This window comes from Manis javanica, chromosome X (genome assembly GCF_040802235.1).
Source record: "Manis javanica isolate MJ-LG chromosome X, MJ_LKY, whole genome shotgun sequence".
Lineage (NCBI taxonomy): Eukaryota > Metazoa > Chordata > Mammalia > Pholidota > Manidae > Manis > Manis javanica.
Genome location: NC_133174.1, coordinates 13753815 through 13766154, shown reverse-complemented (window position 1 = coordinate 13766154; position 12340 = coordinate 13753815). Strand labels below are relative to the sequence as shown.

General features: G+C 40.8%; 1 protein-coding gene across 8 annotated transcripts in view; it reads left to right on the top strand.

Moving 5' to 3' along the window:
• Positions 1-12340, top strand: part of BCLAF3 (BCLAF1 and THRAP3 family member 3) — a 65237-nt gene that overhangs the window by 16605 nt on the left and 36292 nt on the right. For 7 of the 8 annotated variants that reach the window (XM_037020468.2, XM_073228057.1, XM_073228056.1 and 4 more), the window contains one exon: positions 9574-9648. In XM_037020468.2, coding sequence (XP_036876363.2) covers positions 9608-9648 — 41 coding nt within the window. In that variant the 5' untranslated portion in view covers positions 9574-9607. Of the gene's footprint in view, positions 1-2831; positions 3205-9573; positions 9649-12340 lie in introns of those variants that run through there. The other variant, XM_073228055.1, reaches the window with a different exon arrangement.

Here is a 12340-nt window from a genome sequence, read left to right as displayed (position 1 = left end):
TGGTATCATTAATCTACAATTACATGAAGAATGTTATGTTTACTAGGCTCCCCCCTTCACCAAGTCCCCCACACATACCCCTTCACATTCACTGTCCCATCAGCGTAGTAAGATGCTGTAAAATCACTACTTGTCTTCTCTGTGTTGTAGAGCCCGCCCTCATTTCTTTTTATTTCCGAGGAGTATTACATTGTGTGACTATACTGCAATTTGTTTTATCCATTCTCTTGATGATGCACACTTGGGTTATTTCCAGTTTTTTATTCTTTTGACTATAACTGCTGTGAATATGCATGTACACATCTTCTCAGTGTTCATACAGATGCATTTCTGTTGTGTACATACCTAGGAGTGGAATTGCTTTTAGCAGGTAGTACCAAACTGTTTTTTAGACAGTTGAAAGTACCTTACTATTGCTGTTATAATAAATTACCCCAAATTTAATGGCTTATAATAACATCAACTGATTATCTTATAATTCTGGAAGTGAGAAGTCCTAAAATCAAGGTGTTAGCAGCCACCTTTCTGGTGGCTTTGGGGGGAGGATACATTTCCTTGCTCTCTCTTAGCTTCTCTGGGCTGCCTGCCATTCCTTGGCTCATGGCCTCTTTATCTTCAAGGCCAGCAGCATATCATCTTCCAATCTCTCTCTCTCTCTAACTTCTGCTTCCATTGTCACCTCTCCTACCTCTCTAACTTTACTACCTCCCTTGTGATAAAATTGAGCCCACCTGGAAAATCCTGGGTAATCTCCCCATGTCAAGAACCTTAGCTTAACCACATCTGCTAAAGCCTTTTTGGCACATAAGGTAACATTTTCTCAGGTTTCAGGTACTAGAACATGGACATCTCGGGGGCTGCAGTTATTCTGCCTACCACATGGCTATATCATTTTGCATTGCCACCAGGAAAGCATAAGAGTTCCAGTTCCTCTACACCTTTATCAGCACTTGGTTTGTCAGTCTTTGTAGTTTTAGCAATTCTGGTGGGGATGTGGCGGACACGTCCAAAGCCACTCACACCTCCCCTGACCCCCACCCCCACTGCAATCTATCCTCATTTGCTCCAGTATAGCTTTATTGCAACTTACCAGTATTACATTATAAATATTTGTTTACATGCCTGTGTCTTGGTCAAAGTACACCCTCTTCATGAGGCAGGTTGTATAGACAGTGGTTTAATAAATGTTCCTTGGATGGTAAGAAATGACTGAGGGCAGTTTTCAACAGAGAAGCGAGCAGAGCTAAACATGTAAATGAAAGCCTGTGCTTACAGTCCCATCTCTTGCTCAAGATAGGGTTTCTCCCAAATAAAAAGAGTACCAGAGCAAAGAACCTGGTTACTAGCTTCTGCACACTGTTGTTTTTTTCCGAGGTAGTTAATCTTTAAGTGAGTAATGTCCCAGAAGGAGATGTGGGCCTCCTGAGGGCATTGGTTGGAAATTACTTCATGTATATGCAAATGAGGGAGGGCAGTGCAGGTCTGGCTGGCATGCTTCTGGGGAGACTGCTCTTGGACCTTCTGCAGAGACTCAGGTTTTCCTTTTCTGTGGACTCTGCTCATGTAGTAACACACTTCAGCTTCTTGCTTGCAGAAGGAGAGCCTGGATGGGAAGTAGGGCTTTCTTTATCTCAGGGAATGTTGTATGTGTAGATTTAAACCTGCTTTGAAAACTTGAGGCCTTAACTTCTTAGGAAGGTGAACCTAGAGTAGAAATGAACTTCCAACACTTTGGACGTAGTGTACTGGGCACAAGTCTTGGTGCTGGGGAGATACACCTGGAAGGCAGGGTCAGGGTTCAACAAAAGGCAGACAGGATCGTGGCTTCCTTTGGGAACATCCTGATGCGAGTAACCACTTTCTGTGTTCTAGTTTATTCCCCAGTTTACTTTGCTGGACACACACCTGGTGTCATGAAAGCTGGCAGGTTTCAGGGCCTCAGTCTTACCTTCCCAGGCCACTGAGGTGTTTGCACCATTCCTGCAGCTTGGCTTCACTCCTACCCTTTGGGGTGTGGGGTGTGGGTGAAAAACTTTGCCATCAGTGTAGCAGAGGACTTCTTGGGCCCTCATGGGAAAATCTCTGTATCGTGACCAAGACCTGGCTGGTAAGTAGTTAGATCATAAAGGAGTCTGTCTTTTGGAAAACACATTATCTCCAAGTAGGAGTTACTGTGATGGGCCTATGCTGGTTATTGGTCCCTGTTTGAAGATACTGACAATGCCCCAGTTTTGGTGGTTTGAATAAGTACATGTGTAATTTACAGGTTGACCTGAGAACAAGCCAGTTGTGCCAGAATGGAGGCATGCCTGGCCTTTGCGTAGTGTCACTGGCTGTATACGCTGGGAGGGTTGGGTGGGCTGATGAGGGCCGTGGCCATGTGTTTATGGAGTCCTGTGACTTCCTGGATGTCCTCTCCTCTCTTTCTGGTGTATTCAAGTGGTAGAGAGGATCAAGTGGTTGTATTCCTGCCCAGAACTATCCCTCCAAGACTTGGACCCAGCTGCCTCTTTGCTTCCTATCATTTTGGATCAAAGAGACCCAGAGTCTGGCCTTTTCAGTTCCCTTCTGTGGACTTCTGGTTTGGAAGGGATCTCAAGAGAGTGTGGCAGTGGCTCCCTGTAAACCCATGCAGGTTAACTTTTTCCAGATAGTGGATCTTTGCTCCACATAACTCTGTGGCTGGAGGGGCACCCCTCACCTCCTGGGTCACAAAGTCCTTTATATTCATACAAACATCTTTCCTCTAAATGCCTCTCCTCTTGCTCCTCTTGCCCTCTGTGGACAGGCAAAATACTCACTCGGCATCCTTTTCACAAAAGCTCCCAGTCTTCATAAAGAGACCTGGGACCTTCTATGGGACCCAGTTCCTTAAATCCTCCTAACATTACTTTTTGTCTGGTGTTTGTTCTTGTGACATTGATGTTTCCCTTCTCTGACCTTTTACACAAATTGCCCATAGTGTAGCCTTTTCACCTCTTCCGTCAGTTAAGAATTTACTGGTGAGATATTCCCTCAAACCTGTCAAGATTGCAGTTACCAGAAGAGCAAAGGCAGCAAGTACTGGCAAGGATGTGGAGGAGTTGGAACCCTGTGCACTGTTGCTGGGAATACAAAATGGTGCAGCCACTGTGGGAAAAGTATGACGGTTCCTTAAAAACTTAAAAGTAGAACCACCATGTGATCCAGCAATCCCACTTCTGGGTATGTATCCAAACTAATTGAAGTCAGGATCTCAGAGATATTAACACAATTCACTAGCTAACATGTGGAAGCAGCGTAAATGCCCATGGACAAATGAAAAGATAAAGAAAATGTGGTATATATGTATAATAGAATATTACTCAGCCTTTAAAAAGAAGGAAATTCTGCCATGTGCCAGAACATGGCTGGACCTTGAGAACATTATGAAATAAGTCAGTCACAGAAAGACAAATACTGCCTGATTCAACTAATATGAAGTATCTAAAAGTCAAACTCATAGAATCAAAAAATGGAATGATGGTTTCCAGGAGCTGGGGGAAGGTGGGTATGGGGAGTCACTAATCAGCAGGCATAAGATTTCAGTTAAAAGAGATGAATACATTCTAGAAATGGTACCTGGATTTAACAGTGCTGTACTGGGTACTGAAAAGTTTAATAAGAGTATAGATCTCATGTTAAGTGTTCTTACTATAAAAAAATAAATCAAAAATTTTTAAAGAATCTATAAAAAATAATATACTTAAAAAAGAATCTGTTAACCAATATTCCTGAAAAAGAATTTAAAACAAAAGTCATAACCATGCTGATGGACTTTCAAAGAAATATGCAAGAACTAAGGAGGGAGAATACAGAAATAAAACATTCTCTGGAAGGACTTCAAAGCAGAATGGATGAGATGCAAGAGACCATTAATGGACTAGAAATCAGAGAACAGGAATACAGAGAAGCTGATGCAGAGAGAGATAAAAGGATCTCCAGGAATGAAAGAATATTAAGAGAACTGTGTGACCAATTGAAACAGAACAATATCCACATTACAGGGGTACCAGAAGAAGAAGAGAGAGAAGGAGGGATAGAAAGTGTCTTTGAAGAAATAATTGCTGAAAACTTCCCCAAACTGGCGGAGAAAATGGCCTCTCAGCCCGCAGAAGCACACAGAACTCCCATGACATGGGACCCAAGGAGGGAAACACCAAGACACATAATAATTAAAATGGCAAAGATGAAAGAGAAGGACAGAGTATTAAAGGCAGCCAGAGAGAGAAAAAAGGTCACCTACAAAGGAAAACCCATCAGGCTATCATCAACCTTGCAGGCCAGACAGAGTGGCATGATACATTTAATGCAATGAAACAGAAGGGCCTTGAACCAAGAATGCTGTATCCAGCACGATTATCATTTAAATATGAAGGAGGGATTAAACAATTCCCAGACAAGCAAAAGTTGGGGGAATTTGCCTCCCACAAACCATCTCTACAGGGTATTTTAGAGGGACTGCTCTAGATGGGAGCACTCATAAAAAGAGCAGAGAACAAAACACCCAACATATGAAGAATGGAAGAGGAGGAATAAGAAGGGAGAGAAATAAAGAATCCTCAGACCGTGTTTATAATAGCTTAATAAGAGAGTTTACTTGGACAGTCAGATAGTAAAGAAGCTAACCTTGAACCTTTGGTAACCACAAACTTAAAGCCTGCAATGGCAATAAGTACATATCTTTCAATAATCACCCTAAATGTAAATGGACTGAATACACCAATCAAAAGACATAGAGTAATAGAATGGATAAAAAAGCGAGACCCATCTATATGCTGCTTACAAGAGACTCACCTCAAACCCAAAGACATGCACAGACTAAAAGTCAAGGGATGGAAAAACATATTTCATGCAAACAACAGGGAGAAAAAAGCAGGTGTTGCAATACTTGTATCAGAGAAAATACACTTCAAAATAAAGAAAGTAACAAGAGATAAAGAAGGACTGGACATAATGATAAAGGGTTCAGTCCAACAAGATGATATGACCATTATAAACATATGTGCACCCAATACAGGAGCACCAGTATATCTGAAACAAATACTAACAGAATTAATGGAGGAAATTCAGTGCAATGCATTCATTTTGGGAGACTTTAACACACCACTTACTCCAAAGGACAGATCCACCAGACAGAAAATAAGTAAGGACACAGAGGCACTGAATAACACACTAGAACAGATGGACCTAATAGACATCTATAGAACTCTACATCCAAAAGCAACAGCATACACATTCTTCTCAAGTGCACATGGAATATTCTCCAGAATAGATCACATACTAGGACACAAAAAGAGCCTCAGTAAATTCCAAAAGACTGAAATTCTACTAACCAACTTTTCAGACCACAAAGGTATAAAACTAGAAATAAATTGTACAAAGAAAGCAAAAAGGCTCACAAACACATGGAGGCTTAACAACATGCTCCTAAATAATCAATGGATCAATGACCAAATTAAAATGGAGATCCAGTAATATGTGGAAACAAATGACAACAACAACACAAAGCCCCAACTACTGTTGGACGCAGCGAAAGCAGTCTTATGAGGAAAGTATATAGCAATCCAGGCCTATTTAAAGAAGGAAGAACAATCCCAAATGAATAATCTAATGTCACAATTATCGAAATTGGAAAGAGAAGAACAAATGAGGCCTAAGGTCAGCAGAAGGAGGGACATAATAAAGATCAGAGAAGAAATAAATAAAATTGAGAAGAATAAAATAATAGAAAAACTCACTGAAACTAAGAGCTGGTTCGTCGAGAGAATAAACAAAATAGATGAGCCTCTAGCCAGACTTATTAAGAGAAAAAGAGAGTCAACACCCATCAACAGAATCAGAAATGAGAAAGGAAAAATCACGACGGACCCCACAGAAATACAAAGAATTATTAGAGAATACTATGAAAACCGATATGCTAACAAGCTGGAAAACCTAGGCGAAATGGACAACTTCCTAGAAAAATACAACCTTCCAAGACAGACCCAGAAAGAAACAGAAAATTTAAACAGACCAATTACCAGCAATGAAAATGAAGCGGTAATCCAAAAATTACCCAAGAACAAAACCCCTGGGCCAGATGGATTCATCTCGAAATTTTATCAGACATACAGAGAAGACATAATACCCATTCTCCTTAAAGTTTTCCAAAGAAGAGAAGAGGAGGGAATACTCCCAAACTCATTCTATGAAGCCAACATCACCCTAATACCAAAACCAGGCAAAGACCCCACCAAAAAAGAAAATTACAGACCAATATCCCTGATGAGTGTAGATGCAAAAATACTCAACAAAATATTATCTAACCGAATTCAAAAATACATCAAAAGGATCATACAGCATGACAAAGTGGGATTCATTCCAGAGATGCAATGATGGTACAACATTCGAAAATCCATCAACATCATCCACCACATCAACAAAAAGAGGGACAAAAACCACATTATCATCTCCACAGATGCTGAAAAAGCATTCGACAAAATTCAACATCCATTCATGATAAAAACTCTCAACAGAATGGGTATGGAGGGCAAGTACCTCAACATAATAAAGGCCATATATGATAAACCCACAGCCAACATTATACTGAACAGCGAGAAGCTGAAAGCTTTTCCTCTGAGATCGGGAACAAGACAGGGATGCCCACTCTCCCCACTGTTATTCAACATAGTACTGGTGGTCCTGGCCACGGCAACCATACAAAACAAAGAAATACAAGGAATCCAGATTGGTAAAGAAGAAGTCAAACCGTCACTATTTGCAGATGACATGATATTGTACATAAAAAACCCTAAAGACTCCACTCCAAAACTACTAGAACTAATATCGGAATTCAGCAAAGTTTCAGGATACAAAATTAACACACAGAAATCTGTGGCTTTCCTATACACTAACAATGAACCAATAGAAAGAGAAATCAGGCAAACAATTCCATTCACAATTGCATGAAAAGAATAAAATACCTAGGAAGAAACCTAACCAAGGAAGTGAAAGACCTATACCCTGAAAACTATAAGACACTCTTAAGATAAATTAAAGAGGTCAGTAACAAATGGAAACTCATCCCATGGTCTTGGCTGGGAAGAATTAATATCATCAGAATGGCCATCCTGCCCAAAGCAATATACATATTTGATGCAATCCCTATCAAATTACCAACAGCATTCTTCAGTGAACTGTAACAAATAGTTCAAAAATTCATATGGAAATACCAAAGACCCCAAATTGCCAAAGCAATCCTGAGAAGGAAGAATAAAGTGGGGTGATCTCACTTCCCAACTTCAAGCTCTTGTACAAAGCCACAGTAATCAAGACAATTTGGTACTAGCAGAACAGAGCCGCAGACCAATGGAACAGATTAGAGACTCCAGACATTAACCTAAGCATATATGGTCAATTAATATTTGATAAAGGAGCCATGGACATACAATGGTGAAATGACAGTCTCTTCAACAGATGGTGCTGGCAAAACTGGACAGCTACATGTAGGAGAATGAAACTGGACCATTGTCTAACCCCATACACAAAAGTAAATTCAAAATGGATCAAAGACCTGAATGTAAGTCACGAAACCATAAAACTCTTAGAAAAAAAATAGGCAAAAATCTCTTGGACATAAACATGAGTTACCTCTTCTTGAACATATCTCCCCGGGCAAGGGAAACCAAAGCAAAAATGAACAAGTGGGACTATGTCAAGCTGAAAAGGTTCTGTACAGCAAAGGACACCATCAATAGAACAAAAAGGTATCCTACAGTATGGGAGAATATATTCATAAATGACAGATCCGATAATGGTTAGACATCTAAAGTATATAAAGAGTTCATATACCTCAACAAACAAAAAGCAAATAATCCAATTAAAAAATGGGCAGAGGAGCTGAATAGACAGTTTTCTAAAGAAGAAATCAGTTGGCCAGCAGACACATGAAAAGATGCTCCACATCGCTTGTCATCAGAGAAATGCAAATGAAAACCTCAATGTGATATCACCTCACACCAGTAAGGTTGGCTATCATCCAAAAGACAGGCAGCAACAAATGTTGGCGAGGTTGTGGATAAAGGTGAACCCTCCTACACTGCTGGTGAGAATGTAAATTAGTTCAACCATTGTGGAAAGCAATATGAAGGTTCCTCAAAGAGCTCAAAATAGAAATACCATTTGACCCAGGAATTCCTCTTCTAGGAATTTACCCTAAGAATGCAGCAGCCCAGTTTGAAAAAGACAGATGCACCCCTATGTTTATCACAGCACTATTTACAATAGCGAAGATATGGAAGTAACCTAAATGTTCATCAGTAGATGAATGGATAAAGAAGGTGTGGTACATATACACAATGGAATATTACTCAGCTATAAGAAAAAACAGATCCTACCATTTGGAACAACATGGATGGAGCTAGAGGGTATTATGCTCAGTGAAATAAGCCAGGCGGAGAAAGACATGTACCAAATGATTTCACTCGTATGTGTAGTATAAGAACAAAGGAAAACTGAAGGAACAAAACAGCAGCAGAATCACAGAACCCAAGAATGGACTAACAGTTACCAAAGGGAAAGGGACTGGGGAGGATAGGTGGAAAGGGAGGGATACGGGTGGGGAAAAAAAAAGGGGCATAACGATTAGTATGTATAGTGTGTGGGGGAAAACACGGGGAGGGCTGTGCAGCACTGAGAAAACAAGTAGTGATTTTATAGCATCTTACCACGCTGTTGGACAGTGACTGTGAAGGGGTATGTGGGGGGGAGTTGGTGAAGGGGGTGCGTAGTAAACATAGTGTCCTTCATGTAATTTTAGATTAATGATTCCAAAAAAAAACCACAGTCAAGTTTATGTCTTTTAAAATATACTTATTTGACATCATTTTAGCAAAAAATTAAAAGCAAGCTAAATGTCTAATCATGCTTAATTATATTTTGGTATATTTATCAAGTGGAAGTTAAGCAGCAATTGAGCACTATAATTAGGCATTGTAATTCTTATTATCTATCATTTTAAAAAGCAGGATATATCATCAAGTATTCCTAAGCATTTTGACTGGGAGTATATAAAGTGTTTGTGTACATGGCAGAAGATGAAAGGTAGTGGTTATGTTCATAAAGAGGAATTCTGGGTCACTTTTTCCTTTTTTTGGAACACTTACGTAGCAGTTGGTGTGTGCCAGGCAGTAGTCTAAGCTCTTTTCATGATTTAACTCAGGGATCATCAAAGAATAGTCCTTTTGGCCTTCAGGGCCTACTTTTGTGTGGCTCTTGACATAAGAATCGTTTTTATATTTTTAAAGGGATTAAAAAAGGAAAGATACCTTATATGGCTTGCAAAGCCCCAAATAATTACTCTCTGACCCTTTACAGGAAGTTTGCTGAGCCCTGATTTAATTCATTTTATCCTCAACAACTGTCCGTTAAGGCAGGTCTCATTATTATCATCCCATTTTACAGAAGAGGAAACAGACAGAGAGCTTAAGTAACTTTTTGTCAGTGGCATTCCCTATTTTTAGAGCAGATTGCAGGCTGTTTCTACAAACTTGCTAATACTGTGTTTCTTTGCAGTGTAAAAAGTGGGTAGTGGCTCACATGTCACAGGATGGACCGGTCGCACTCTAGGTCCCCCAGGTGGAAACGCAGGTGAGCAGTTTTAGTTTAGCAGACTAAGCTGGGGTTTGGGATGTGCTTTGACTTTCAAATTCACTGGTACTGTTAAGAACCTATTTTAATATGCTCATGGGACCTAGCTATTCACAATAGATATTTATAGTGATAGGAGTTGTATTTCTAGGTTCTAGGAGTTGACAGCTTTCTTTACTTATGGCTGGCAGCTAGAATTAATCCACAGTAAAAAAAAAACAATAGCCACAACAAGGGAGAGTGTGAAACATCTTTAAGTGTGTTACATTTTTTGCATCAGTAAGTGGTTTAGAATTCTTCAGTATGTATTTTATTTTCTTCATAATCAGTATGTTTGAAGAGAATAGAAGTTAGAAAATTGGGAGCTACCTATTTCTTCTTCTTCCTGGAAGAGTAATGGTTTTGAAAAACTCAATTACTGTTCAGTTTTCCCCTTTCCTGGTTGGTTGTATCAATAGTATATATAATTATAGTGGAACAGTTCAGCCAGTATTTATTGTATACCTGCTACAGGTGGATTCTCAGGCTACAAATGCAAATATGACATCTTATAGGGGCATCAACAAGCACACGGCCTAGGCCTCACTGGGGAGATTGACACCACAGCTGACTGTGAAACATGCAGCGCTACTGACTGGCACCAAGTATTCTGAATCCACAGGGAGGGAACAGTTATGCTTTTATAGAGGGGAAAGGGGGATCCTAAGAAAATCTTCAAAGAAAAGATGAGATTTTACCTGGTCATTTAAGAATGAGTAGAATTTCTAAAGATAGAAAGGGAGAAGAAAAGTACTTCAGTTAAGGGGGACAACAGTAGCACAGGCACAGAGCTGTGGAAGTGACTAGTGCGTTCTGGGACTTCAGAAAGGATCGTGATTACATGCTCAAAAGCAGACCAAGAGTTTTCATGTTAAAACAGCTTGGCCGTTGTGCTTGTTCATTACGGTTCTACAATGACTAGTCGATAATATCTTCAACAGTTTTCATTTTGTGGTTCACAAGACTAAATGGTAATGGTAATGGGGAGGAGCTATGGAAAGAAAAGTGGATGTAAAGAAGTGAATGGTTTTAACTTGGAGGGCACCATAGAGGTATTTCACCATTTCACCCTTTTGTGATAGATAGCCTTGGTGAGGTGGCACAAAAGACCCTGCTGAGTTTAGTGCCTGATTACTGGATTCCTTCTCAGGACTCCATAAAAAGCTGAAAAGGGTCTGATATTTTACTTGCAAGCTAACACTTTAGCCTGCCACAAGGTGCTCCTGGGTCAGAGAAAAAGGCCTTTATTACTTGCAGTACAGCAGGCAGCCTGAGCTTCGTGCTCCTGTGTTCCCCATACCCCTGAACCCCAAGGGCAAGCACTGCAGAAGGAGACAGTGGGGTAACGACACAACTGAAGCACCCAAGCCCTGTCAGGGGCTATAAGCAAACCCGCCTAGCCTTTGCCTTGGAGGAGACACGCATCTTATTATCCTGGACAGCAAACAGATCAGCCCTCTGGCCCTGAGGGAGGCCCCATCTCCAGCTTCCCAGGTTATTTGCCTTGAAACAAAAGCTGTCAGTGCCTCTGCTTAGACGGCATGCAGCACACGAGAGACCCATGGAGAATTATCTCCCAACAGGCCCCTTCGGTGTCTTTTGTTCCGTTAGGAGAACTGAAAATAATAGCAACCATTCTAGCAATGTCCTTCAGAAGAAAGGGTCTCTACAGTAAAACCCCTGACATGACGTATAATACCAAAGTGATGTTCAGGGTGAGGTAAGAATTAAAGTAAGAGATTGGGTGATTCATCCAGTCTGGAAGACCTCTGCCTCTGGCTGCCAGCTTTTTCCTTAGTGGTGGAAGAGAGAAAATCTTCCAGGAAGAGGAGGCTCCAGTTACTTCTTCCTGTGATGAGGTGTAGCCAGCTGGATGACAGAGTTTTTGCTTCAGCTAAATAATGCATTTGCCAGCATGTCTAACTTAGTAATTCCAAGGGGAGATATTGCCAATTCCAGTATGCAAATCCCAGTATGTATGGGAGGAAGATAAATCTGCCTCCTTTCTCATAGGGGGACACAGACATGTCACCACTGCAAAGGGTTTTACTGATGTTGCTCCAACTTTGAGGTAGCTTCAGAAGGGGGAGGTAACAGAAGCTGCAAGGACAGCTGCCTCATTGATTAGAAGACATTAAACCCTCAAAGAGGAGACGGGGAAATTGCACAGGTTACATGGGAAGAAAGGTCTACAGCTGCAAAATTGAACTTTATTGTGTTCCAGTTAGCAGTGCTCTTCTCTTGACGTCTGAGCAACTCAGACTTGTTTCCCTGGGCACAGGAGCCTTCCTCCTCAGTGGAGTGAAAGGCTTGATGTTGGCAATGCTGAGGTATTAGAGAAGGTGGTTACAGAAAGGATGTGCTGTCCCCAGAGAGCATTATCGCTGCAAAAAAGCACTTGTCCACCAAAGTTACAAGCTCTGTTTCAACAGCACATCTTTCATTTCATATGAAAGAGTACAGGTCTGGGAAAGAAAAGCAACTTACCTATGTTAGTAGTATTTAGAGAGGAGCTAAGCGTGAGATTCAAGTCTTAAGACCCTCCTTCTTCCCCACATCTACACACTGTTAAGTATGTGTTTCTTGCTCCTTGATAATAGCCATGGCAGACAGAAGAGACAGTCAGTTGTACAAACCATGAGGTCACTCTTGG